This window comes from Lolium perenne, chromosome 6, assembly GCF_019359855.2.
Source record: "Lolium perenne isolate Kyuss_39 chromosome 6, Kyuss_2.0, whole genome shotgun sequence".
Classification (NCBI taxonomy): Eukaryota; Viridiplantae; Streptophyta; class Magnoliopsida; order Poales; family Poaceae; genus Lolium; species Lolium perenne.
Window position 1 is genome coordinate 13509372 of NC_067249.2, and position 24119 is coordinate 13533490.

The 24119-nt window shown below is 47.7% G+C and overlaps 2 protein-coding genes across 2 annotated transcripts; both read left to right on the forward strand.

Annotated features, from left to right (window-relative positions):
• The first annotated feature begins 9861 nt into the window (after window positions 1-9861).
• Window positions 9862-12750, forward strand: LOC127308831 (uncharacterized). The gene is made up of 2 exons (XM_051339733.2): window positions 9862-11255; window positions 12290-12750. The coding sequence occupies exons 1-2, from the start codon at window positions 9965-9967 to the stop codon at window positions 12349-12351; spliced, it is 1353 nt and encodes a 450-aa protein (XP_051195693.1). The 5' UTR covers window positions 9862-9964; the 3' UTR covers window positions 12352-12750.
• Window positions 12751-14053: 1303 nt separating this feature from the next.
• On the forward strand, window positions 14054-19058 carry LOC127308830 (uncharacterized). The gene is made up of 14 exons (XM_051339732.2): window positions 14054-14335; window positions 15079-15769; window positions 15844-15958; window positions 16163-16283; window positions 16497-16595; window positions 16689-16988; window positions 17063-17170; window positions 17516-17587; window positions 17655-17741; window positions 17971-18042; window positions 18159-18248; window positions 18324-18431; window positions 18517-18585; window positions 18675-19058. Exons 1-14 carry the CDS (start codon window positions 14093-14095, stop codon window positions 18747-18749), a joined length of 2250 nt encoding a protein of 749 aa, XP_051195692.1. The 5' UTR covers window positions 14054-14092; the 3' UTR covers window positions 18750-19058.
• Window positions 19059-24119: the final 5061 nt, after the last annotated feature.

Sequence of the window (24119 nt, forward strand, 5' to 3'; positions counted from 1 at the left end):
CTGTGCCTTCTTCCCATGCTGCACCTGATGTGTCCCGCATGCAAACTAGGCTACAAAAAGGTATCAAACACCCCAAAATTTATACGGATGGTACTGTGCGATATGGTTTACTTGTGTCTACAGATGAACCACCCTCTTTATCTGAGGCTTTTGGAGATCCTCACTGGCGTAAAGCAATGGAAGAAGAACATGATGCTCTAAGGAAAAATAATACATGGCACTTAGTTCCTTCAAGTTCTAGTCGAAATCTGATAGATTGCAAATGGGTTTATCATATCAAGAAACGAGCAGATGGCACTATTGACAGGTACAAAGATCGTCTTGTTGCAAAAGGTTTTAAACATCGGTATGGCATTGACTATGAACATACTTGTAGTCCTGTGGTAAAAGCAACTACTATTAGAACAGTGTTGGTTGTTTCAGTCTCTAGGGGTTGGAATTTGTGACAGCTAGATGTCAAGAACGCGTTTCTACATGGTGTTCTGGAGGACGAAGTCTATATGAAACAACCACCTGGGTTTGAAGATCCAAACGCCCCTGATTATGTTTGCAAACTTGACAAAGCCTTGTATGGTTTGAAGCAAACCCCTCGAGCATGGTACTCTCGTCTCAGTTCAAAACTACATGATCTTGGTTTTGTTCCTTCCAAAGCATATACTTACTTGTTTCTCTTTCATAAAGGAGGTGTTACTATTTATATTCTGATTTATGTTGATGACATAATAGTCACCAGTTCCTCTGATGGTGCTATCTCTGCTTTGCTTAGAGAGTTGAATGAGAATTTTGCTATTAAAGATCTTTGTGAGCTACATTAGTTTCTAGGCATTGAAGTAAAAAGGTCTTCTAATGGCTTGCTGTTAACACAAGAAAAGTATGCTTCTGATCTGCTTAGTAAGCTTGGTATGACAGATTGCAAGCCAGCTCCTACGCCATTGTCTACTACTGATCCTCTTTCTCTTGTTATTGGGGATCCTCTTGGCTCAGAAGACAGTACCAAATACAGAAGTATTGTTGGAGGTTTGCAATATCTTACTCTTACCAGACCAGATTTGACTTTCTCAGTTAACAAAGTATGTCAATTTCTTCATGCTCCAACTACTGCTCATTGGACTACAGTAAAGAGAATAATGCGCTATGTCAAGGATACAATGAGCATTGGTATAACTTTTCAGCCCTCTACTTCTACACTTCTTAGTGTTTTTTCAGATGCAGACTGGACTGGATGTTTGGATGATAGGCGCTTCACTGGAGGTTTTGCGGTTTTTCTAGGACCAAACTTGATTTCTTGGAGTGCCAGAAAACAAGCCACTGTTTCAAGGTCAAGTACTGAAGCAGAATACAAGTCACTGGCTAATGCTACAGCTGAAATGATATGGGTTGAAGCTGTTCTTAGAGAATTTGGAGTTAAGCTACGAGACAAGCCATGTCTTTGGTGTGATAATTTGCGTGCTACATTCTTATCTGCCAGTCCACACTAAACACATTGAGATAGACTTTCATTTTGTTCGAGAAAGAGTTGCTGCAAAGAAGTTGGCTATCAGGTTTATTTCCAGCAAGGTTGCAGATGGTTTTACTAAGACTCTTCCTGTTAGAAATCTTCATGAGTTTAGGCGTAATCTAAATCTTGTACCAAGTTTAGATTAAGGGGGGCTGTTAGAGTTATAAAACAGCTCCTGTTATATCCTTTCTGTTGAGTTCTATACGGACTCTAAAACCCTCTGTAACACGCCACACTCGGGGCTCTTCCGATGCCATATGTAACACGCCACACTCGGGGCTCTTCCGATGCCATATATCACGTAGCCCGACCCAAGTCCAAGGGTACGGTTCCATCTAGGTTTTCCACGATAATGTGATGCTTGATGCTTTCACAAGCATCACATTGCCACATTTCTTTGGGAGTCAACATGGTAAGCATCACATTGCGATATTTCTTTGGGAGTCAACATGCTGGAAGTTCCCGCGATAAGGTTAAACCTGGAGAAAGAGAAACCTCATGGTTTTCATTCTTGCAGTGGAACTGCCCGTTGAGGCCGTTGCTCTAAAAGAAAATCTACCTCACCTTGGCCTAGAGGTATGGTGCGCACTGAAGCAAATTGTTGTGTTTCAGTTTGTTGGTTAAATATTTGAGCGGAGCTTGTCGGAGTAGCATATGTGTGTGCATGTCATTATATCATATTACCTCCGTTCCGAAAAACAAGTCGTTTTTAGAAAGCTAACGGGGGTAGTACTTGTATTTATTGTGGAACCATCATTCTCACAATACATCTAAGGTATAATAAAATCTGGGGCATGGGGGATCGTAAATCTTGCTTCCAAGCTTGCTGAATCGCTCCATTGTGAGACTCGACCTCAACCTTGTGGCCATCTTCAATAACTTTTCTTTCTACTCCTCCATCATCTTTGAAATCGGTAGGTAGCTGAACTTCAAGGAACAACATCAGCCTCAGCTAGTACTTAAGAAGTGAGAGTGCCAATGATTTTTTTTTTTTGAGTGTTCACCGGGGAGAGCAAAGCTCCCACCTGAATATATTTCTCATTGCGTCACGAGGACAGGGGTGAAAAACGACCCCAGGGTTTTGTCAGCAGATGTACAGGGGGAGGGGAGACACATCCAACGCGGGGGGATGGGCTCAAGATTATTACAATCGGACAGGAAGTAAGTAGGTGAGCCATAGATCGACGTCGGTGCGGTGATCAAGAGGTAGACGTGCGCGCCAAAGGATCGCGTCATCACGGCAGCGCTTGCGAACCAAGGAGAGAGAGGGGGCAAGCCCATCGAAGACGACGCCATTCCGATGTTTCCAAAGGTGCCAGAAGCAAAGCAGGCGAAGAGTCGAAGCCGAGCGAGCAGGGGTAGAGGCCGGCAGGGGGCAAACCGGAGCCGTGGCCAGGTAGGCATCGTCGGCGACGGAAGGGGAGCCGAGAGCGGACCAGAATTGGCGGGCGAAGCTGCAGTGAAACATAAGGTGGGCAGGAGTTTCGAGGTAGACGTCGCAGATGGGGCAACGACTGCCGGCCGCCTCAAGGATCCCTTTCCGAAGCAGGTTGGAGCGGCATTGGATGCGCCCTTTCACCAGCAGCCAGGCAAAGAACTTGACGCGGGGCGGGGCAGAGTTGTGCCACACAAAGCCCGCGTTTCCGTCGCGGACGCCGCCGCCGGAGCAGAGCTTATATAGCGCGCTAGTCTTCAGGCGACCCCCTTCGCGAGCGCACAGAGGAAGTGTGCGCCCGTCCGGGGCCGCGGAGAGGCGAGTAGAGTTCAAGAGGAGCTGCAGCTCCTCGCGTTGACGCGCCACAGTTGACGAGAGCCGATTCACCAGGAAGGAGTCCAGGCCAGCATGCAGAACCAGTTGGACCGTGGCCGCGGGGGCAGTGCAGTGGGAGAACAGCTCCGGCATCGCCGCGGAGAGGGGGCCGCGCGGGAGCCAGTGGTCATGCCAGAAGGCGGTCCGCGCCCCATCGCCAAGTTGGACTCGCGAAATGGCGCGGTAGAGAGGGAGCAGCCGCACGAGGGAAGCCCAGTGAGAGCCACAGAGCGTCGCCGAGCGGCGGCTCGTGTCATCCAAAGGGGAACCGGCGAGGGCGGTCCAAACCCAACGAGGCCATGACTCGTCAGGATTGGCAAAGAGACGGTGCAGGAGCTTGGCGAGGAGGCAGCTGTTCTGGACCTGGAGCGAGCGCACCCCGAGGCCTCCTTCCTCCTTCGACCTGCACACCACGTCCCAGGCGACCAAACATTTGGCGCCCGACACACGATCTGCAGCAGCCCAGAGAAAGGCTCGGCGCAGTTTGTCCAGAGCGGTGAGCACGCCAGGAGGGAGCTCCATCGCGCCCATGGCAAAGGTGGGGAGAGCATCAAGAACCGAGTTCAGCAGCACCAGGCGGCCTCCCGGGGAGAGGAGGAGGGTGCGCCACCCGGAGAGGTAGCGGTCGGCCTTGGCGATGAGGGGGGCAAAATCGGCGAGGCGGAGCTTCTCCGCGGAGAGGGGCAGGCCGAGGTAGGTTTGAGGAAACCCCTCGACACGGCATTGGAGAGCGGCCTGAATCTCTTCCAGCACCACGGCGTCGACGTGCATGGGAACCAAAGTGCTTTTGTGGTAGTTGATTTTTAGCCCAGTCGCCTCCCCAAACTGATCCAGGAGGAGCTTGAGCCGCCGCGCCGCCCCAGTTTCCGCGCGGAGGATGATGAGAGTGTCATCCGCGTACTGGAGGACGGGGCAAGGAGCGTCGTCGAGGAGGGGGTGCCGCAGCGTGTCGTCGCGGCGCACAAGCCGTTGCAGCACATCAGCCATCAGCAGAAATAGGTAGGGAGATAGAGGGTCTCCCTGCCGCAGCCCGCGCAAGATCTTGATCCACCTTCCAGGGACTCCATTGAGGAGAATAGCCGAGCGCGAGGACGAGAAGAGCAGGTCCATCCAGTCGCACCAGAGCTCAGGGAAGCCGCGAGCCAGCATCACGGAGCGCAGGCTGGCCCAGCTCACCGAATCAAAGGACTTGGCGAAGTCCAGCTTCAGCACGATGCACGGAGCGCGTCGGCGGAAACACGTCTGCACGAGCTCGGTGGCGAAGACGAAGTTCTCGGCGATGCTCCGCCCGTTGAGGAATCCAGTTTGATCGGCGTCGATCAGCCGCCCGATCTGTTGCTGGAGACGAATGGTGAGAGCCTTGCAAAGCATTTTGACGTTGCAGTTCTGCAGGGACACAGGGCGGAAAGAGCTGGGGCTCAGCAGGCCTTGTGACTTGGGCAGAAGCACAATGTGGGAGCGGTTGATCCGCTCCAGGTCCAGAGCGCGGGAGTGGAAGCATTCAAACAGCCGAAGCACCGCAGGGGCGACCGTGGGCCAGGCGGCCTTGTAGAAACTGGGCCCAAGCCCATCAGGGCCCGGCGCACTGGACCGGTCGAGCGAGAGGAGGGCCGCCTCCACCTCCCGGCCCGTGAAAGGGCAGACCAGCTCGTCCCCGTTGACCCTGGGGCAGCCGCGGTAGAGCTCGTCGGCGTCGAAAGCCGCGGGAGTGTCGGAGGAGCGGCCGAGCAGCCCGGAGAAGAAGGAGTGGAGGGCAGCGGCCTTGGCATCATGGGTTACCAAGGTGGCGCCGTCGACGACGAGGGAGCGTATCGAGTTTCGCCGCAGCCGTTGCGAGGCGCGGGCGTGGAAGAAACGCGTGTTCTCGTCTCCCTCCACCACCGCCCGAAACTTCCCACGCTGCTTCCAGAGGGCCGCGCGCTCGAGCACAAGGCGTTCAAGAGTAGTCCTGCAAAGCACACGCAGCGAGAGTTCGTCGTCCGAGAGGGGACGGCCTTCCTCGAACAGGTCAAGCATATCGATCAAAAAGGTACAGTTTTTTTGGAATTTGGGATTGAAGAGGTGGGAGCGTTTCCAGACCTTGGCGGCGTTGCGGAACGCTTTAAGGCGAGCGGCGAGGTCCCCGGCGGCGTCAGAAACCGCAGAGAGTGCCAATGATCACGAGAGGACATAACATCTTTGGTCTTCTTTGTCCAAAATATGAGGTATCATTGTTGATCCACTCCATCGATCCTTCATAGTTAGGGTTAATTTTAGTGGGATTCCAAATCTTTTCTTATAGAGGCTTATTACCTTCCAGATCAGAAAGCATGCCGGTGAATGTTTTCTGCCACGACTCTACAAACCAGAATTAGAAATCATCAGAGGAGATATCACTGTCATTTTGTGCCCGTAGACTACAAGCATTCTGTGTATTTTGATTTTGTCTTGAGGCCTCTTACCCTTTCGAGCCCTCAAACATTTAACCCTCTTGAGGTAATTTTGGCGAACTAATTTAGTTTGCTAAAAGCATAGGTAATATTTCGACAATTTCTGTACGGAATAGTAATAATAAGGAGGTAATGCTTATTTGTCTGCATGCTTGCAAAAGTCAGCACGAATACATGTTCTCGAAATTCTTGGGCATTTTAGACAATTCATATGGTCACAACCAGCCAACTTTCTAAATAGTGAAACTTGGAACCACAGTTTTTCTACATAGCGGTTTTCCTTGGATAGCCAGCCATCCATAGCCCAAACAAACAAGCCCTCAGCCAACATTGTTCAATTCAGCGTGACAGTAATATTCCTTCCGTTTGGTGTTTTAGCTCATATAGGTCCAAATGTATCTATTTTTCAACGTTACAAAATTCTGAAGCAAGATCCTAGATGTACATACTGATATAGTGATGTGCACTGTGTAGGCACAAAATTTTGCGAAAAAATAACTTGTTTTGTAGGAACCTAAACTTGCCTTTTTTACTCAAGTCGTAAAAAGTGTCACCTTTTGCGAATTTTGCGTGTAGACATAGAATGTTCCGATGTACAGCTAGATTCAGATTTTTTTTTTATGTTTTGACATATATTATCTAGAGCATCTTCACCTGGGCGCTTCTAATGGGCGCCGGGTAGGTGCGCCGGCACATCTGGGGCGCGCCAGCATGAGCTTATTAATTTAGGGACGGCGATCGCACACGGCCCCCCCAAAAAATTATTTTTTCTTTTAACTAAATTATATAACAATTTATATAGTTTAAATAATAATTTACAGCGTTTAAACGTACAAATTATTGCAGACAAATAGTTAAAAATACAAATTAAATTGTACACATGAATTAAATAAATTGTGATCCAACAAGTTCATGAATCATGGAGCACTTTCTCTTTGCACCCACAAAAATGCTCAAGATCATTTGTAGTTGAGTATGAACACTTGCATCTTGAATTTTCTTCATGCATTTAGAGAAAAGTGGCAAACTGGGTTGGTACTTTGTCAACCTCAGCAAGAGGTCCATGAAAATCAAATGGATGGTTATCATCCGCATGTGAGTCGTGCTCACTCCCAATTATCATGTTGTGCATGATCACACAAGTTTTCATCACCTCCCACATCCGAGATTCCGACGAGGTGCAAGGTACCGAACAATAGCAAAACGTTTCTGGAGCATGCCAAATGCCCGTTCTACATCCTTGCGACATGTTTCCCGGCATGTCGCAAAATAAGCTTCATTCTTCAAAGCATGATCTGATTTTGTTTCACAAATGTAGTACACTTTGGATAGATAGTGTCTGCTAGATAATACCCTGTGTTGTATGCGTGGCCGTTGATCTTGAAGTTTACCGGCGGAGCATGTCCCTCAGGTAGCCTTGAGAACACCGGAGAGCGTCGTAGCACATTGATGTCGTTGTTAGTTCCTTCCATGCCAAAGAAAGTGTGCCAAATGCAGAGGTCATTATCAGCCACGGCTTCAAGTATGACACTACACTCTGCAATGTGTCTTTTGTACAGCCCTTGTCAAGCAAATGGGCAATTCTTCTAACCCCATTGCATGCAGTCGATACTCCCGAGTATTTCAGGAAAATCTCTTGTTGCATTTTGTGCCAAGATCCGAGCTGTATCTTCTTTATTTGGTGCCCTCAAATAGTCTGCTGCAACCACTGACCTGCAAAACCTGGTGAAAGTCTCTAAGCATGTCAACCCGGCCATGCGCAAATAGTCATTGGCTACATCGGCGGGAGGTCCGTATGCAAGACAGCGGATATAAACCGTGCACTTCTGAATTGATGAGAACCCCCATAAGTTGGTGTAGTGCTTTTTGCACATGAAGTATGCGTCATACTCCCTGACGCCGAACACAATCTTCATGAACAAGTCCTTGTTCATCGAGCCGAAAATCCTTTAACGTATGTGTTGCATTAGTGGCTGTTGTTTGCCGCTCGCCGGTGGCATTGGCTTCCTCCTGCATCAACAAACACGGGAAGGTCCCGCCGGGCGAAATCCTACATGGACGAGAGTGCCCCATTCGTTCCCCAAATCCTCACACTCCACGAAAGTAGGGTTTGGAAGCTGAGCTTGGCCTTCCCACTACCGGCGGCGGGATGGACGGCGGCGTGGCGGACCAGAGGCAGACCGGCGCGGAGACTCGACCGGAACCGGCCATCCTCGGGCTGGCACGCGGGCCCTCGCGGGCCTCCTCTTAACGGGCCGTGCCGGGCTGGCACGCGTGCTCCATGCCGCGGCCCAGGCACGACACCTAAGTTTCACGGGCCGGCACGGGCCCGGCACGTCACGGTCTAGGCTGGGCCCGTAGCGGGCTTTTTTCGCGTGCTGCGGGCTGGCACGCCAAAGCCCGGCCCGTTGGCCAGGTATGTGTCTGAGTGGTCTCCATCAGCAGAGTTCTCCTGTGCTTAGGGCATCTCCAACGGGGCGACCCATCCCGCGCCCGCGCGTCCGGATGGGTCGAGCCGGACAAAAATGCGGCCCAACGCGGGGACGCACCGCAAAAGCGGATGGCCGCGGCGTCCGGAACGACGCAAACCCGGCCCAAATCACGCGGCGTCCTCGCGTGTCCGCCTGGTCCGCATGGCTGGCCCACATGTCGGTGCCCCAGTCCTATTAAATGTGGACTGGGGAGGGGGACTGTCCCTATCCAGTCCCCACTATCCACTCCGGCCGCACGCGCGAGCTCGAAGCTTCCGCGCCGCCATGGCCCCGAAGCGTGAGTTCTCGCCGTCCGCCAACGACCACGAGGCCGGCAGCAACCGGCCAGTCGCGCCGCCGGCGTTCGCCATGGGGCCGCCGGCGACGCCCGACGCGACCGGATCTACGTCACCATAGCGGTGGCGCGGATGTTCTGGGACGCCAACGCCGGCGTCCCAATGCCGTGGGGGGACGTGCACCTCCCCCACGGCTGGCACCTGAGCCCAGATCGGGTTCTGGTGCCGCCCATCCCGGCGTCTGGCCGCGCCCGCGTCGCGGAGATCCGGAGGCGCCACGCGAAGCTGCCGGCGGACCTCCAGGAGGACCCCGTGTACGGCGACGCAAGTCCCAACTGGGACTTGTGGTTCGAGGTGGAGCACGATGCGCGCCGACACACGTGCTTCACGTCGGCGACGGCGCGGCCTCGCGCGCGACCACGTACACCGCAAGGCGGGCGGCCGCCGCCTCGGCGGCCCGTACATCGACGAGCCCCGGCCCTGCCGCGAGCCCGGCGCGAGAGGACGAAGACGACCCGAGCCGCAGCGGCGCCGCGGCGTCCCGCGAGCGGTGCGACCTCGACGAGTTGGCCAAATGGCCGCACCTCGCCAAGACGCTGCGCGCCTCCGCCCTGGCGGAGAAGGTCGAAGGCCCGAGAACGCCGAGCAGAGGCGTGGGCCTTCCTCGAGATGGCGCGCCGGGGAGAGAGGACACGCGCCAGCGGCGCTCCGGGAGGAGGAGCGCCGTGCGCGCTCCCGGCGGAGGAGGAGCGCCGGCCGCGCTCGGACGGAGGAGGAGAGGAGCAGCTCCGCAGAGTCCGCGCGGAGGCACGATCGCGCAGCCGGCGAGCCCGCCGAACCCGCACTCCGCCTAGGAAAGGGCGCAGTGGTCGCCCTGGCCGGAGTCCCCGCCGCCCTCCGGCGTTTCTAGCCGGAACAACGCTTCGCCGCCGGGGGGCGGCGTCGTCATCGACGCCGACGACGACGGCCACCGCGTGCTCGCAAACCCTGGCTAGGGTTTGCTTTTTTTTTAGTTTAAAGCCCATATAGGGCTTTCTTTTGTGTAAAAATTGCCCAAAGTAGGGCTAAGTTTAATTACCAACTAGTTTAAATTTATGTTTTGTTGTTTTCCTTTTTTCAATTTGATTTTTGTTTTATTTATTACATATGCGCTGCGTCCGCGCGTTGGGCGCAGCGCGCGACCCAAACGGACACGCGGCGTTGTCCGCGTGTCCGCTCGGCCACCCAAACGGCCCAAAACGGACAGTCAGCGCGTCCGTTTGTGTCTCGCGGTTGGAGATGCCCTTATGACCGTCAGATGGACAATCAAGGGACGGGATGGGACCGTGCTGTGATGTTCGGACAGCTAAACTCTCCGCAGCAGGAGTGCCCCGTTCGTTCCCCAAATCCTCACACTCCACTCCACTCCACGAAAGTAGGGTTTGGAAGCTGAGCTTGGCCTTCCCACTACCGGCGGCGGGATGGACGGCGGCGCGGAGACTCGACCGGAACCGGCCATCCTCGGGCAGCGACGCGAGTCTCCTCCTCCTCTGCTGCGGGAGCGACATGGCCTGCAAGAAACGACCGCGCTGCCGATCCCCGGCGAGATCCTGGCGGAGATCTTCCTCCGGCTGCCCACCCCAACAGACCTTATCCGCGCCTCCGCCGCCTGCGTCTCCTTCCGCCGCGTGGCCACCGGCGGCTCCTTCCTCCGCCGCTTCCGCAAGCTCCACACCCCGCCCTTCCTCGGCTTCCTCGAGCGCGAACGCAAATTGTTCCACCCAGCTGCCCCGCCCCACCCCTCCGCGCCGGGAGCCAGTGCCGCCGCCCTCGTCGCCGACTTCTCCTTCTCCTTCCTCCCCGCCCCCGCCAGCGACTGGCTCGTACAGGACACTCGGGACGGCCGCGTCCTCCTCGACAGAGCCCCCCAGCACGACCTCGAAAACAGATACGAAGTCGTCTTCCCGGAGTTGGTGGTCTGCGACCCCTTGCACCGACGGTACCTCCTGCTTCCCCCAATCCCTCCCCACCTAACCGCTACGGTGCTGCGACCAGTCTGGATAAAACGTCACCGTTACTGCGAGACCTTCCTCGCCCCCGCCGCCGGCGACGAGGAAGTATCTGCAGCCGAAGAGATGTCATTCAGCGTGGTCTGGATGGCGCATTGCTCAGACAAGCTCTCCGCCTTTGCGTTCTCCTCCACCACCGGACAGTGGCGATCCATTTCATCTCAGAGCTGGAGCGATTTGCTTCCTGGCCTGCAATGGCTGAAAGGAATGGCTCTCTTCTCCTGGCGGCAGTACGCTTATGGGTGCTTCTACTGGGTGACAGATTGGAGGGAATTGTTGCTGGTGCTTGACACACGGAGGATGGAGGTCTCCATCGCCGAACCCCCACCCGAAGCCATAGGTTTGGCTGGTGTGGATATAGCCTTTGTAGAGGCAGGGGAAGGCAGGCCCGGGATGTTTGTGCGTCCATCATACAGAAATGACCTCAAGTACAGTGTTAGGCAGCACAACTGTGGGAGCTCTGGCCAGTGGCAGTTCCAGAGAACAATTTCACTGGATTTTGATTTTTTGGTCATGGGTTCAGAGGGGAGGCACTTGTTTCTGTTTCAGTGGGGAAGCCCGACGCGCGATGCCAGCTGTTTTTCACTGGACGTCGAGACATTCCAGCTCGAGAGGGTGTTTGTTTCGGACTCCTGCAGGCCCTCTGGGCACACATATAGCAACTTCCCGCCATCGTTACTGTCTACGCCAAGAATATCAACTGGTAAAATTTCTGTTGCGTACTCCTAGTTATTTCATTTCCTTCGTATTTTATCATTTTCACACTGCTTGTCTGATCTGATGCCTGGTAGTTCATTTGTGATTGGTAATTCTTGTTGGCATAGTTTGACAGTTGCTACTTTTATCTACTTGTATATCATGCTCAGGGGTATAACAGTGATTTATTAGAGTCTACACAATGAGTAGCATTCTTGTGACCTCGTGGGATTGTAAACTCCACTAGAGCACATTATTTTTATTTTAGTGCCCAAACTAAGGAGAAGAATTCCGTGCCTAAATTATGACATTGGTACCTGTTCACCTTTGGATTATTTCACCCTAGAATATTTATTCAGTCGACAGGACTTACCTTCTCTACTTCTTTCTTGATTTTTCGAAAAAGACTTCTTTCTTGATAGATATAAGGAGGCAGAAAACTCATAGTTGGTCATGTTTACACCTGTAAATTTATCACATGATGTTTCTTTAGAATAAAGTTACACAACTGGTATGGTTACATTGTTGCATCTCCTATATGGCTATATATAATATGTGCGAAATTGAAGTAGTGGGCTTGATTAATTTTCAAGGGACTATTCCAAAACAAATTTGGTGACCCTTGAGTTTTTTTAAGTAGTGGGCCATTTATGTAGCAAGAACAGCTTGCTAGCTTGTGTTCAGAACTTGTTTGATTGTTCCTACTGTGACCCTTGAGTTTTTTTATACTTCAATGTAGAAATCTGCTATGTTGTACTAGGTAATTTGTGGAGTCCTAGGACATGATGCTGCCAATTGATTTACAACTTTAAGCTTTTCTAAGGATTCATTTGTCTATGTTTACATGCCTAAAACATCTTCCATGTATCGTATGTGTTTTGATTTAAGCCATACCTTTTAATCTCGGATTTTCTTAGCGTTCTTTCCTGTAAGCAATGTGCTGAGTCTTGCGTGATACTAAGACATACCTCTTGTTCCTATTTGTTCACACGCTCTTGTATATCTGCAATTTGAGTACACTTAATTTGAGACATTGCGCAGGTGTTGAAGAAGGGGTTGAGGAGATGCTGGAACAAGGCTGTGCTGCAAGCTCAAGCGCATAGTCACCATGTTCAGAATAGCGCTGATGCAAATACTGGATGTTAGGCTGATGCGCCGATGATTGGAGATGGTGCTGAGGCTGCAACGCAACTCACAGTTGACCACTGAGTTTGTCTGCTTTTTGGCTCTGTAATATGGTTATCCAGAAGGATATTGTAGAACCTGGTGTATCTGTCCTGTTTGCCTTGATCCGACAGTGATTGGCACGTTTGTTTCTCGGCTAAGGTACCGAGATCATTAAGGTCACTTAGTTTCTTCAGAATCATCATGTTAACCAAGACTCTGTAAGAAGTCAGACTAAGTGTGATCTTGCTGTATGTCTGACTGTGTCCCTGCCGTTGCTACAACTAATCAGGTATTTCGAATTATTTAAGGAGAAAGGCCAACCTCTCAAAATTTCACTAGCAGTACTGATGTGCTAACCTCTATTGTTTCCAGTCATTTCTGATTTTTCGACGCATTTAGATGATGACTGTACTTGTGAATTGTGATAGGAACGGGGTTTGTGATGTATAACCATCAGAACCATGAGCCAAAAAATCTCATGTTTCCATTCCCAACTGTTTTCAGTACTTGCGTCATGGAAATTTCACAAGAACACCCGTCTGGTGGTGGAGGCTCTGCAGGGGATGCGTGGATAGATGACATACCAGGGGAGATGACGGAGGAGCTTTGGAGGCAATGCCTAGTCCTGTGGGAGGCGGTGGAGAATGTCGAGAGAGACGTCTCCACACCATACCGCATCCTTTGGAAAGGTGCGGAGTCGGGAACATATTCGGCTAAATGCACGTATGAGATGTTATGCCAAGGAAGTGTGAGATGGAGTATGAGTAGACCAGTTTGGGGCTCCTTTTCACCCATGAAATGCAAGATCTTCGTATGGTTGGATCTGAGATACCGCTTGTGGACATCGGATCGAAGGGCGAGGCATGGGTTGCAACAGCACCCGAACACATGTTACTTATGCCTGCAGGAGGAGGACAATGTGGACCACATTCTAGCCCTTTGCCCCTATGCGAGACAGGTATGGTCCAGGGTGCTGCACAGTGCAGGACTAAGGATGGCAGACCCAAGGTTCATGGGGAACCTACAGAGGTGGTGGACGGAGGCCCGCAAGCAAGTGAGGAGGTTTGACAAGAAACGGTTCGACTCCATGGTCATCAGCACGGCATGGACGATCCGGAAGCAGCGAAATGCGAGGGCTTTCGGAAACGACAGGGAGCAGAAGACGGTGGACCAAATGGTCACCCAGATTAGGGATGATTTCCATCTGTGGGAGAGGGCTAGGAGAGGAGGGAGGCTAGATGTAGCGAGAGAGTAGGCCTAGGCGGAGGGAGGGTGGCGTGTGTGTTTTCTCAGCACCTCGGTGGTGTTCCTATAACTTGTTTTGCTTCCCCTTCTATAAAGATAAGGCACGCTTTGCGCGTGCTCTCGAAAAAAAAGAAAATTTCACAAGAAACATTTCCAGTCCATACACAATTACGCGCTGCTTACTATTCTATACGTCCCATATGTCGACTTTTTTCTTGTTCCAAAAAGAAATAGATATAATATAAGTTTTTTTTTTTCTTCTGGAAACAAAATCTAGTCAGGAGTTTAGCACAGGCATTTACGATCAAACGGTCAATATGCCACCACGTGGCAAGCATCCGGCCATTCACGCAGGAGAGAAGAAGGGGCCACGGCCACAGGTTTATCCGTTACCACCACCGCGCGTCTCGCTTCCGCTAAACCTCTCCGGCCATGGAAGCCTTCGCCGCCGCCGCCCCCGCGGCCGGCGTGTTCGCGGGAGCCGGCGCCGCCGTGAGACCCGCCGTCACGCTCCGCCGCCGCGGCAGCAGCAGAGGGGCCGGGCGGGTGCGCCTCGTCCGCGCGCGCGCCGGCGGCGAGGACGGAGGGGACCTGCCGCCGCTGGACAAGTGGGACATGATGGAGCTCGAGTTCGGGCGGTTCCTCGGGGAGGACCCCAAGCTCACCCTCGCCAAGGTGGAACTCCCTCCTCTCATGTCACCATTTCTTCCTGCTGCACATTATCTCACCCTTAGAAAACTGTGGATAAGGTTTTAAAATGTTATCTTATCTGAACACCGGAATGCAAAATTAATTTCTAGTTCGAGACGCCTTGTCACATTGTTCCTACTTATAGCTATATGATCACCACGAGTACGACGTGCGCGCATAATGTACTGACTTTGACATCCAGTAAAATATACTACCCCATGTGCTGTTATCCGTGTTTGATTCTGGATGGCTGGGGTGTGTACCAGATTCCGTTAAGTTTCGTCTCATGGTTTAATAGTTTATATCAATCATGCTAAACTAGTTGGTTGAAATATTCCATTTCTAATAGATATTTATATATAGTTCCATTCTGGTTGGGAAGTTTCTAGCAATAGAGACTGTTCCCCGTTGCTACTCGTCATGGGCTCAGAGTTATAATAAGCACTACACTATGTGAGTAGGTGCATCACTTTTCTTCACAAATACGTAAGTACGCTAGGTGTATTCCTGTTTTCTTTTTGCAAGCATGGAAGTAGAAGGATTGCAAGTACAGATCCCAATATGTTGCCTATGTTTCAGGATGTGTTAACCACGAACCTGCTTGCCACACAGCATGGCAAATTGGCATTACCCGTTGGTGCTATGTCGTGGAAACATGGTTTCCTTAGTTTTATTCTTATCAGCAATCATGAACCCTTACCTTACGTGTTGTTCAATTACACTTTCAGATACTGCTGAAGAAGTCAGACCCAGATGCATCATCCCTCGATGTAGATAAACTAGTTGCCAGCAAAAAGGACAGGTTGGATGTTATTTTGAAGGAGTTCATGGAAGCTAATAAGCAGGACAAGGCTTCCACCACAGAGGAGGCAGTCAGCAATCCAGTGAGAGCCCAACAACCTCTGGGTGTTCCAAGGCCTGCACTGAGCAAACCAAAGCTAGACGAGGCTTCTTTGAGCTTGCTACGGCCAGTAGGAAGCAAACCGAAGCGAGTGGAGCCGCCTTTGTCTCTGCAAAGACCAGCAGTGAGCAATGTAAAGGTAAATAAGCCTTCTTTGACCTTGATGCGACCAATGGGGAGCAAACCAAGAGCACAAGCAAAGCTGGTGCAAGATAGTTGGCCTAGCAAGGAGAGTTTAGCTGCAGGAACAGAGTCAGGTGAGAATGGAAGCACCTCAACAGATGATAATGTGGACGTCACCCTGCGCAAACCCACCGTGCATCAGAGTGAAGATGATGAACCAGAGCTGAAGACGAAACCAGATGTCAACTTGAAAATGAGGAAAGATATGGATGAGGATTTATCCAACATTTCTCTTCTTCAAAAGCCAGAGGCCACAAAAGATACTGCTGCTGCACTTGCCTCTGCTGGCTCTGCCTCAATTGGCGCTGGAGAGGATACTGATGAACGTGAGGCAGGTAAGGGAGACATAAGAGATCTATGATTAGTTTTCTATCATCCATGGTGTTAATGTTATGTTAGTATTCTCAAGGACTACAACCATCTGAGGAAAGTTTAATTCAACAAGTAGACACTTCTCCTCTGGAGAACCAATCAGTGACCAGCAATAATTTCTCTATGCAAGCTTTCTTGCAAGGAAGGCCGAGGTACATTCTGATGCAACACTGCAGTTATATTTTTATCAAACATTTTCATCATTTGATTTCCAATGATTCGTTGAAGCTCTAGTTGCACCAGTTCATATTGCATTTTTTTATCCCTGCTCTTGTGTTTGTGAAGTACTATTGTCGTCGTGCTTTTCCTCCATGTTGATTCATCCAGCGACCTAACATGCAATTATTACATTGTAGGAAAGACCTGTCTGTTGAAACATTGCCATCACAAGTGGATGCTGGGAAAAATGCTGATAGTGATGAAGATAAAAAAAGTTTTGTTGACGATGGAGGGAATGTCTTAGCATCAACATTGGAGGTAATGCGGCTCCTGATATTTTAATGTCTTAGCATCAGGACGTTCTTTTTCTTTTACTTTTTTTGCGATAAGAGCTTCAGGATCTTGATAGTCTTGCAGAATGAACCATTGAACTTACTGGAGTGGATGCAGTTTTTTTGGGAGGAGATGGCCCCCTAGTAGCCTTTTAGTTCTTGCAAATATGAATACTGAGCTGCTGAATCACTAACACAGGACATCACTGAGAGTGACTGGGCAAGGCTAGAGCATTATGCAAGTACTGGAGAAAGGGTTGAGGTGGAGCTAATTAACTGCAGTGCGAAGGGATTTGTCGTATGTGCTTAGTCCTTTTCGAATCAACAATTTTTACTATCAAATTTATTTCTGTTTAATGTTAGTCTGAGCTTTGTTATGAATTCGTACCAGGTGTCACTCGACTCAATGATAGGTTTCTTACCATATCGTAATCTTGCTACAAAATGGAAATACTTAGCTTTTGAGACTTGGTTAAGAAGGAAGGGTGGTGATCCTTCATTGTATAAGCAGAGTATGAGCATGGAGGAAGGTTCTGAGGTTAATGATAGGAGCATAGAAGAAGAATCTAGCTCAGTTTCAGAAGTAGCTCATCAGGATCAAGGAACTCTGCAGTCTAGGCTGAAGTTTGAAGAACTTCTCCGAACATACGACGAAGAGAAATCCAAGTTCTTATCATCATTCATTGGTCAAGTATGACTCTGGTGCTTGTGTCCAAGCATTCAATCTCGTGTGTATTCTTTTCGTAACATGCCATTGTTTTGCAGAGGCTCCGAGTATCAGTTGTCCTGGCTGACAGGAATTCCAAGCGACTATTTTTCTCTATGAGGCCAAAAGAAAGTGACGAGTTGATTCAGAAAAGGAAAAGTCTGATGGTACTTCTTCTCTCGTTTATATTCCTAAGTTTTTATGGTAATATTGCAGAAGCCAATTGAACATGTCAAGTTCAGTTGTCTTGGTTGTTTGAGTCAAGTTTTACATGCAAACATATACTGAATCTCCTGTATCCACATCCTAGTTCTTTAGCTGCACCCTTTTCTTTAAAACAAACAAAGATTTGTTTCTACTAAGTGTTGGCAATAGAATTATTCCTTGAAATGAAATAAATACTTCTTTGTCACTTGTCAGTGTGTGTTTAGTATCCTATTGTAGTGAAGGCAGTGTTTGTTATTCTAATTTTATTTCTACACAACCATACAAATTAATTTCTTATTTTGCAGGCTAGGCTTAATGTTGGAGATATTGTCACATGCACCATAAAGAGATTTGTTTACTTTGGGATATTTGTTGAGGTGGGTCCCATTCTTGCCTTGAATGATTTTCTTTTCAAGTTCAGCAGCTAACTGTTTTTTTTCAAAGGTTGAAGAAGTTCCCGCACTGATTCAGCAGTGGGAAGTGTCCTGGGATGAGACCTTAGATCCATCAGTTTCATACAGAATTGGTCAGGTAGTACTTTAGTAGTCGTGATTAGTTGTTTTATTTACCTTTTTGCTCTTTAAAGTTTTTTTTGTTGAAGCTGCCTCTGGATACTGAAGCTATGTCTCCCTTGGAACAACCATGTGTTTTCCTCACTTGTTACATGGGTCATTCTATATTTAACAACTCAACTTAGCAGCACTAAAATGCTCATAATGTTATATAATTTTATGATGCAAAAAACTATTTTCACTTCCAGGTTGTTGATGCTAAAGTTATTCAACTGGATTTCAACAATAGCCGCATCTTTTTGTCACTTAAAGATGTAAAGGTACTGGGATGTTCAGCAGTACCCCCTTGTTCTCGTATTTTCCATAACGTTAAGTTGCTGGTTATAGATACTTTTTTTCTCATGTGTTGCTGTTCTTGTTTTTCCTTGCTATGCAGCCAAGTCCGCCAGTAGGGGCCTTGGAGCCAGTCATTGGCGATGAAGAGTCACTTGATGGTTCTCTTGAACCTGCACAGGCAGACTTTGAGGTATGTATGAGTTCATCTTTCATTGAGCATCATTTTCGGGTTAGGGGTGTTGAAACCAAGGCTACTGTATTGTAGTGGCCTGAGGTGGATTCCCTGATCGAGCAGCTGAAAAACATTGAGCAAGTTAAAGATGTGTACAAAGGAAGGTTCTTCCGTAGCCCAGGATTAGCTCCAACGTTTCAGGTAAGATGAATACAACTTAAATGTTTAGTGGTCACACAGTTATGCAGTCTGGTTCCTGGAACTAAAGCCATCTAATACTTACCAGGTATACATGGCATCTTTGGTTGGCCGCAAATATAAGGTCCTTGCCCGGTATGGAAACAATGTGCAAGAGGTACGAGCTTTTAATGTTAAGCTTATCCGAATCAGCATGGGTGCTGAGACTTTCAGTTGCTCACATAGTGTTGGTCTACTCTTATGCAGGTGATGGTGGAGACATCATTGGACAAAGAAGGGCTGAAAGAGGCAATTTTGATGTGCACTAATAGAGTGAGCTGATCATCGGAGTCTCCGTGCTGGGACTGCACACGGCCAGTTTTTATGAGATCATTTTAAGGTCTGAAAGCTTATAGCTAACTTGAACCCGTCGGAGGTGAAGAGACTCCCGTAGAACAGTCTGCCAGCTGGATGACTGTCGGTTTCGACCACTTTGTAAATCTCTGGGTCTTTTCCCCTTGTATAAACTTCTATGGAGGTTCCATGGTCCGAACGGGGCAACACACCTGCGAATCATTAACCGAGAGACAGAACTTGGAGAGCTGTTATCTAAACGTAGTTTAACGTCTAAGTTGGCTTTACATTTTGAAATTACATGTCTCAGCCCTTAAATCTCAAATATTGTGTGCTGAGTTGAGTTCTTTTTTGTCCGTGGAGTGTGCTGTGTTGAGTGTTTGCCCATACATCCATGGGATGCAAGTGGGCTGCTTTTCACGCCATGGATACACAGGGTAACTAGCTCAAAATTTAGGGATAAAGCCATAAAGGTGATCATGATCGATGTATCAAGCAATTGAGGTCTAGCAATCTGAATTCAACGAGCACATTTCTGCTACATGACGGGAGCAGAGAAAGCCAATACGTGAATACAAGAAGGCCCTGCGAAGAGAAAGCCAATATGTGAACAGAAGAAGAGCAAATACAAGTATGAATACAGAGACCCTGGGATTAACCAGGAACTTAAGTATGACAAAGTTTGCAAACTCTAGTTGGCAATGTTGTTTGACATGCCAATATGCTACATCTATTTTAGGCTAATTATAATGAAGTATGGCATAGATTGTTTGCTTTGCAACTCTATTGAATTTCTACATCCAATTGCATTAATTTGGTGTGAAATGCCTGAAAGTCTTGTGTGATCTGTTGTTTCATTGGAAATTAGTAGATTGCAACTTACCGCTTCGTGGTCGGCGGCTACATGCGCAAGTGTGTGGAGTTGCGAATATCTTGCAGGGTTGAGAGCTGTTGCATTGGCGACAGGGACCAATCGAGAGATCTCGTTGCGTCATACAAGTTATCTTCCACTACATCGTCGTGTTCTTCCGCTGCTATCACCCCGTGATCATCATCACCACCGTTGCTTACTGAGAAGATCGGGCCACCCATTATCATCTTGGTATCAGATTCTCGGGTTTCCTCGGTAAGCCATCCACAATCCACCCCATAGTTGAGTTGTGAGTGTTTTGCTATCCAGAAAAAGCCAAAAAATATTAGGGTTAGGGTTTGCCATAGCTTTAGATTGCACTAATTTCAAGTTTTAGTTGCTTTTCGTAGTTGTTTTTGCGTATCTTTTTCTTTCATCTAGTATTGTCAGGGTTTGAGTCTCCGCTATCATCTAGTTTAAGTTTTTGTTACTCCGAGTCCACATAGCGTACAATGTGCTTGTTCACAACCATAGACACAGCCTATCGATATAAGTAACTAGGAACTTCCCCAGAAGAGACTAGTTTTACCGCTCGACAGGCTGCTCATTAGGGTTTTGGTGCTTTGCATACTTTGTTGGTCGTGTTATCAAGGAGTTGTGTCAATAAAAAAAAAGAAAATAGAAAAGAAGCAAAAAAAAAAAAAGAGCTACCTAGCTGCGTGTGGTACAAAAAGAAAATACAAAAAGAAAAAGTGTCAAGTGCTGGTAAGATCAAGTGAAGGCCTAGTTTACTTTTCTGCACCTGTAGTTGAGTGATGTCTACGCACGCTTCTATTCCTGTAGACAGTGTTGGGCATCCAAGAGCAGAGGTTTGTAGAACAGCAGCAAGTTTCTCTTAAGTGAATCACCCAAGGTTTATCGAACTCATGGAGGTAGAGGTCAAAGATATTCCTCTCAATCAACCCTGCAATTAAGATACAAGAAGTCTCTTGTGTCCCCAACACACCTAATACACTTGTCAGATGTATAGGTGCACTAGTTCAGCGAAGAGATAGTAAAATGCAAGTGATATGGATGAATATGAGTGGTAATAACAATCTGAAATAAATATGGCAGCAAGTAAACATGCAGTAGGACAGTAAATAAACGGTGATTCGATATTTGGAAACAAGGCCTAGGGATCATACTTTCACTAGTGGACACTCTCAACAATGATCACATAAATAAATAACTTCTCTTCACTTGTGCTACTTTCTCACACTCTCTTGTTGGATAATAAACAACATTCATTGTGTAGGACTACAAAAGCACACCTCAAGCCGGAGTAAACAAGCTCCATAACGTCCGGAGTTCATATTAAAGTAACCTCTAGAGTGCATAATAGACCGTTGCAATTTAGACCGAGTACTAACATAGCATACACACTGTCAACAATAGCTATGAAAGGGGGAATAGATCGCATCAATACTATCATAGTAATAGTTAACTTCATAATCTACAAGAGATTACAATCATAACCTACGCCAAGTACTACATGATGCACACACTGTCAACATTACATCATGGAGGAGGAATAGACTATTTTAATAACATCACTAGAGTAGCTCATAGATTAATAGTGATACAAAGCTCATGATCACATAAAGATCACACCATGGGAGAGAGAGATGAACCACATAGCTACCGGTAGAGCCCTCAGCCTCGGGGGAGAACTAATCCCTCATCATCATGGGAGACAGCAATGACGATGAAGATGGCGTGGTGTCGATGGAGATGACTTCGGGGGCAATTCCCCGTCCCGGCGGCGTGCCGGAACGGAGACTTCTATCCCCCGAAACTTGTTTTCGCGATGGCGGCGGCTACGGAACTCTTCGTGGAATATCATCGATCCTGGTAGGGTTTTCGGAGACGGAGCTTTATATAGGCGAAAGGGCGGAGTCGGAGGGGCACCAGGGTGCCCTCACCACCTGGTGGCGCGGCCAAGGGGTGGCCCGCGGCCAGGTATGGTGTGGGGGCCCCTGGCCCATCTTCGTCTCCCCTTCGGACTTCTAGAACCTTCCGTGAAATATAAGATCGTGGGCTTTTGTTTCGTCCAATTCCGAGAATATTTCCTGTGTAAGATTTCTGAAACCAAAAACAGCAGAAAACAGGAACTGACGCTTCGGCATCTTGTTAATAGGTTAGTTCCGGAAAATGCATAAAATCATTATAAAGTGTGAGAAAAACATGTAGGTATTGTCATAAAACTAGCATGGAACATAAGAAATTATAGATACGTTTGAGACGTATCAAGCATCCCCAAGCTTAGTTCCTACTCGCCCTCGAGTAGGTTAACGATAACAAGGATAATTTCTGAAGTGACATGCTACTATCATAATCTTGATCAATACTATTGTAAAGCATATGAGATGAATGAAGTGATTCAAAGCAATGGTAAAGATAATGACTAAACAACTGAATCATATAGCAAAGACTTGTCATGAATAGTACTTTCAAGACAAGCATCAATAAGTCTTGCATAGGAGTTAACTCATAAAGCAATAAATTCTTAATAGAAGGTTTTGAAGCAATACAAAGGAAGATATAAGTTTCAGCAGTTGCTTTCAACTTCAACATGTATATCTCATGGATAATTGTCAACACAAAGTAATATGATGAATGCAAATAAGCAAATATGTAAGAATCAATGCACACAGTTGACACAAGTGTTTGCTTCTAAGATAGAAAGAAGTAGGTAAACTGACTCAACATAAAGTAAAAGAAAGGCCCTTCGCAGAAGGAAGCAGGGATTACTCTTTGTGCTAGAGCTTTTATTTTGAAAACATGGAAACAATTTTGTCAACGGTAGTAATAATTCATATGTGTTATGCATAAAACATCCTATAAGTTGCAAGCCTCATGCATCGAATACCAATAATGCTCGCACCTTGTCCTAATTAGCTCGGATTTCCATGGATTATCATTACATTACATATGTTTCAATCAAGTATCACAAAGGGATACCTCTATGTCACATGTACAAAGGTCCAAGGAGATAGATAGCATTTGATTTCTCGTTTTTGATAAATCTCAACTTGAGGACATCCATACCGGGACAACATAGAAAACAGATAATGGACTCCTCTTTAATGCTTAAGCATTCAACAACAGATACTATTCTCATAAGAGATTGAGGATTAATGTCCAAGCTGAAACTTCCACCATGACACATGGCTTTAGTTGGCGGCCCAATGTTCTTCTCTAACAATATGCATACTCAAACCATTTACTCATGACAAATCACCCTTACTTCAGACAAGACGAACATGCATAACAACTCACATGATATTCAACAAAGGTGTAACAGGTTGATGGTGTCCCCAGAAACATGATTACCGCTCAACAAACAACTTATAAGAAATAAGATACATAAGCGACATATTCATCACCACAATAGTTTTTTAGGCTACTTTCCCATGAGCTATGTATTGCAAAGACAAGGAATGAAATTTTTAAAGGTAGCACGCAAGAAATTTACTTTGGAATGGCAGAGAAATACCACATAGTAGGTAGTTATGGTGGACAGAAATGGCATAAGTTTTGGCTCAAGGTTTTGGATGCACGAGAAGCATTCCCTCTCAGTACAAGGCTTTGGCTAGCAATGTTGTTTGAAGCAAACACAAGTATGAACCGGTACAACAAAACTTACATAAGAACATATTGCAAGCATTATAAGACTCCACACTGTCTTCCTTGTTGTTCAAACACTTTACCAGAAAATATCTAGACTTTTAGAGAGACCAATCATGCAAACCAAGTTTCAACAAGCTCTACAGTAATTCTCCACTAATAGGTGCAATCTACATGATGCAAGAGCTTAAACATGATCTATTTGAGAGCTCAAAACAATTGCCAAGTATCAAATTATTCAAGACCATATACCGATTACCACATGAAGCATTTCTTGTTTCCAACCAAATAGCAATTAACGAAGCAGTTTTCAACCTTCGCCATGAACATTAAAAGTAAAGCTAAGAACACCAGTGTTCATATGAAACAGCGGAGCGTGTCTTTCTCCCACACAAGCATGATAGGATCCGATTTATTCAGATAACTAAGATAACAAAACGAAAATAAAAGCACATAGACGCTCCAAGTAAAGCACATAAGATGTGACCGAATAAAAATATAGTTTCACTAGAGGTGACCTGATAAGTTGTTGATGAAAAATGGGATGCCTTGGGCATCCCCAAGCTTAGACGCTTGAGTCTTCTTAAAATATGCAGGGATGATCCACGGGGACATCCCCAAGCTTAGACTTTTCACTCTTCCTGATCGTATTATATCATCCTCCTCTCTTGATCCTTGAATACTTCCTCCACACCAAACTCAAAACAATCTCATTAGAGGGTTAGTGCATAATCAAAAATTCACATGTTCAGAGAGGACACAATCATTCCCAACACTTCTGGACATTACTCAAAGTTACTGAAATTTAATGGAGCAAAGAAATCCACTCAAACACAGTA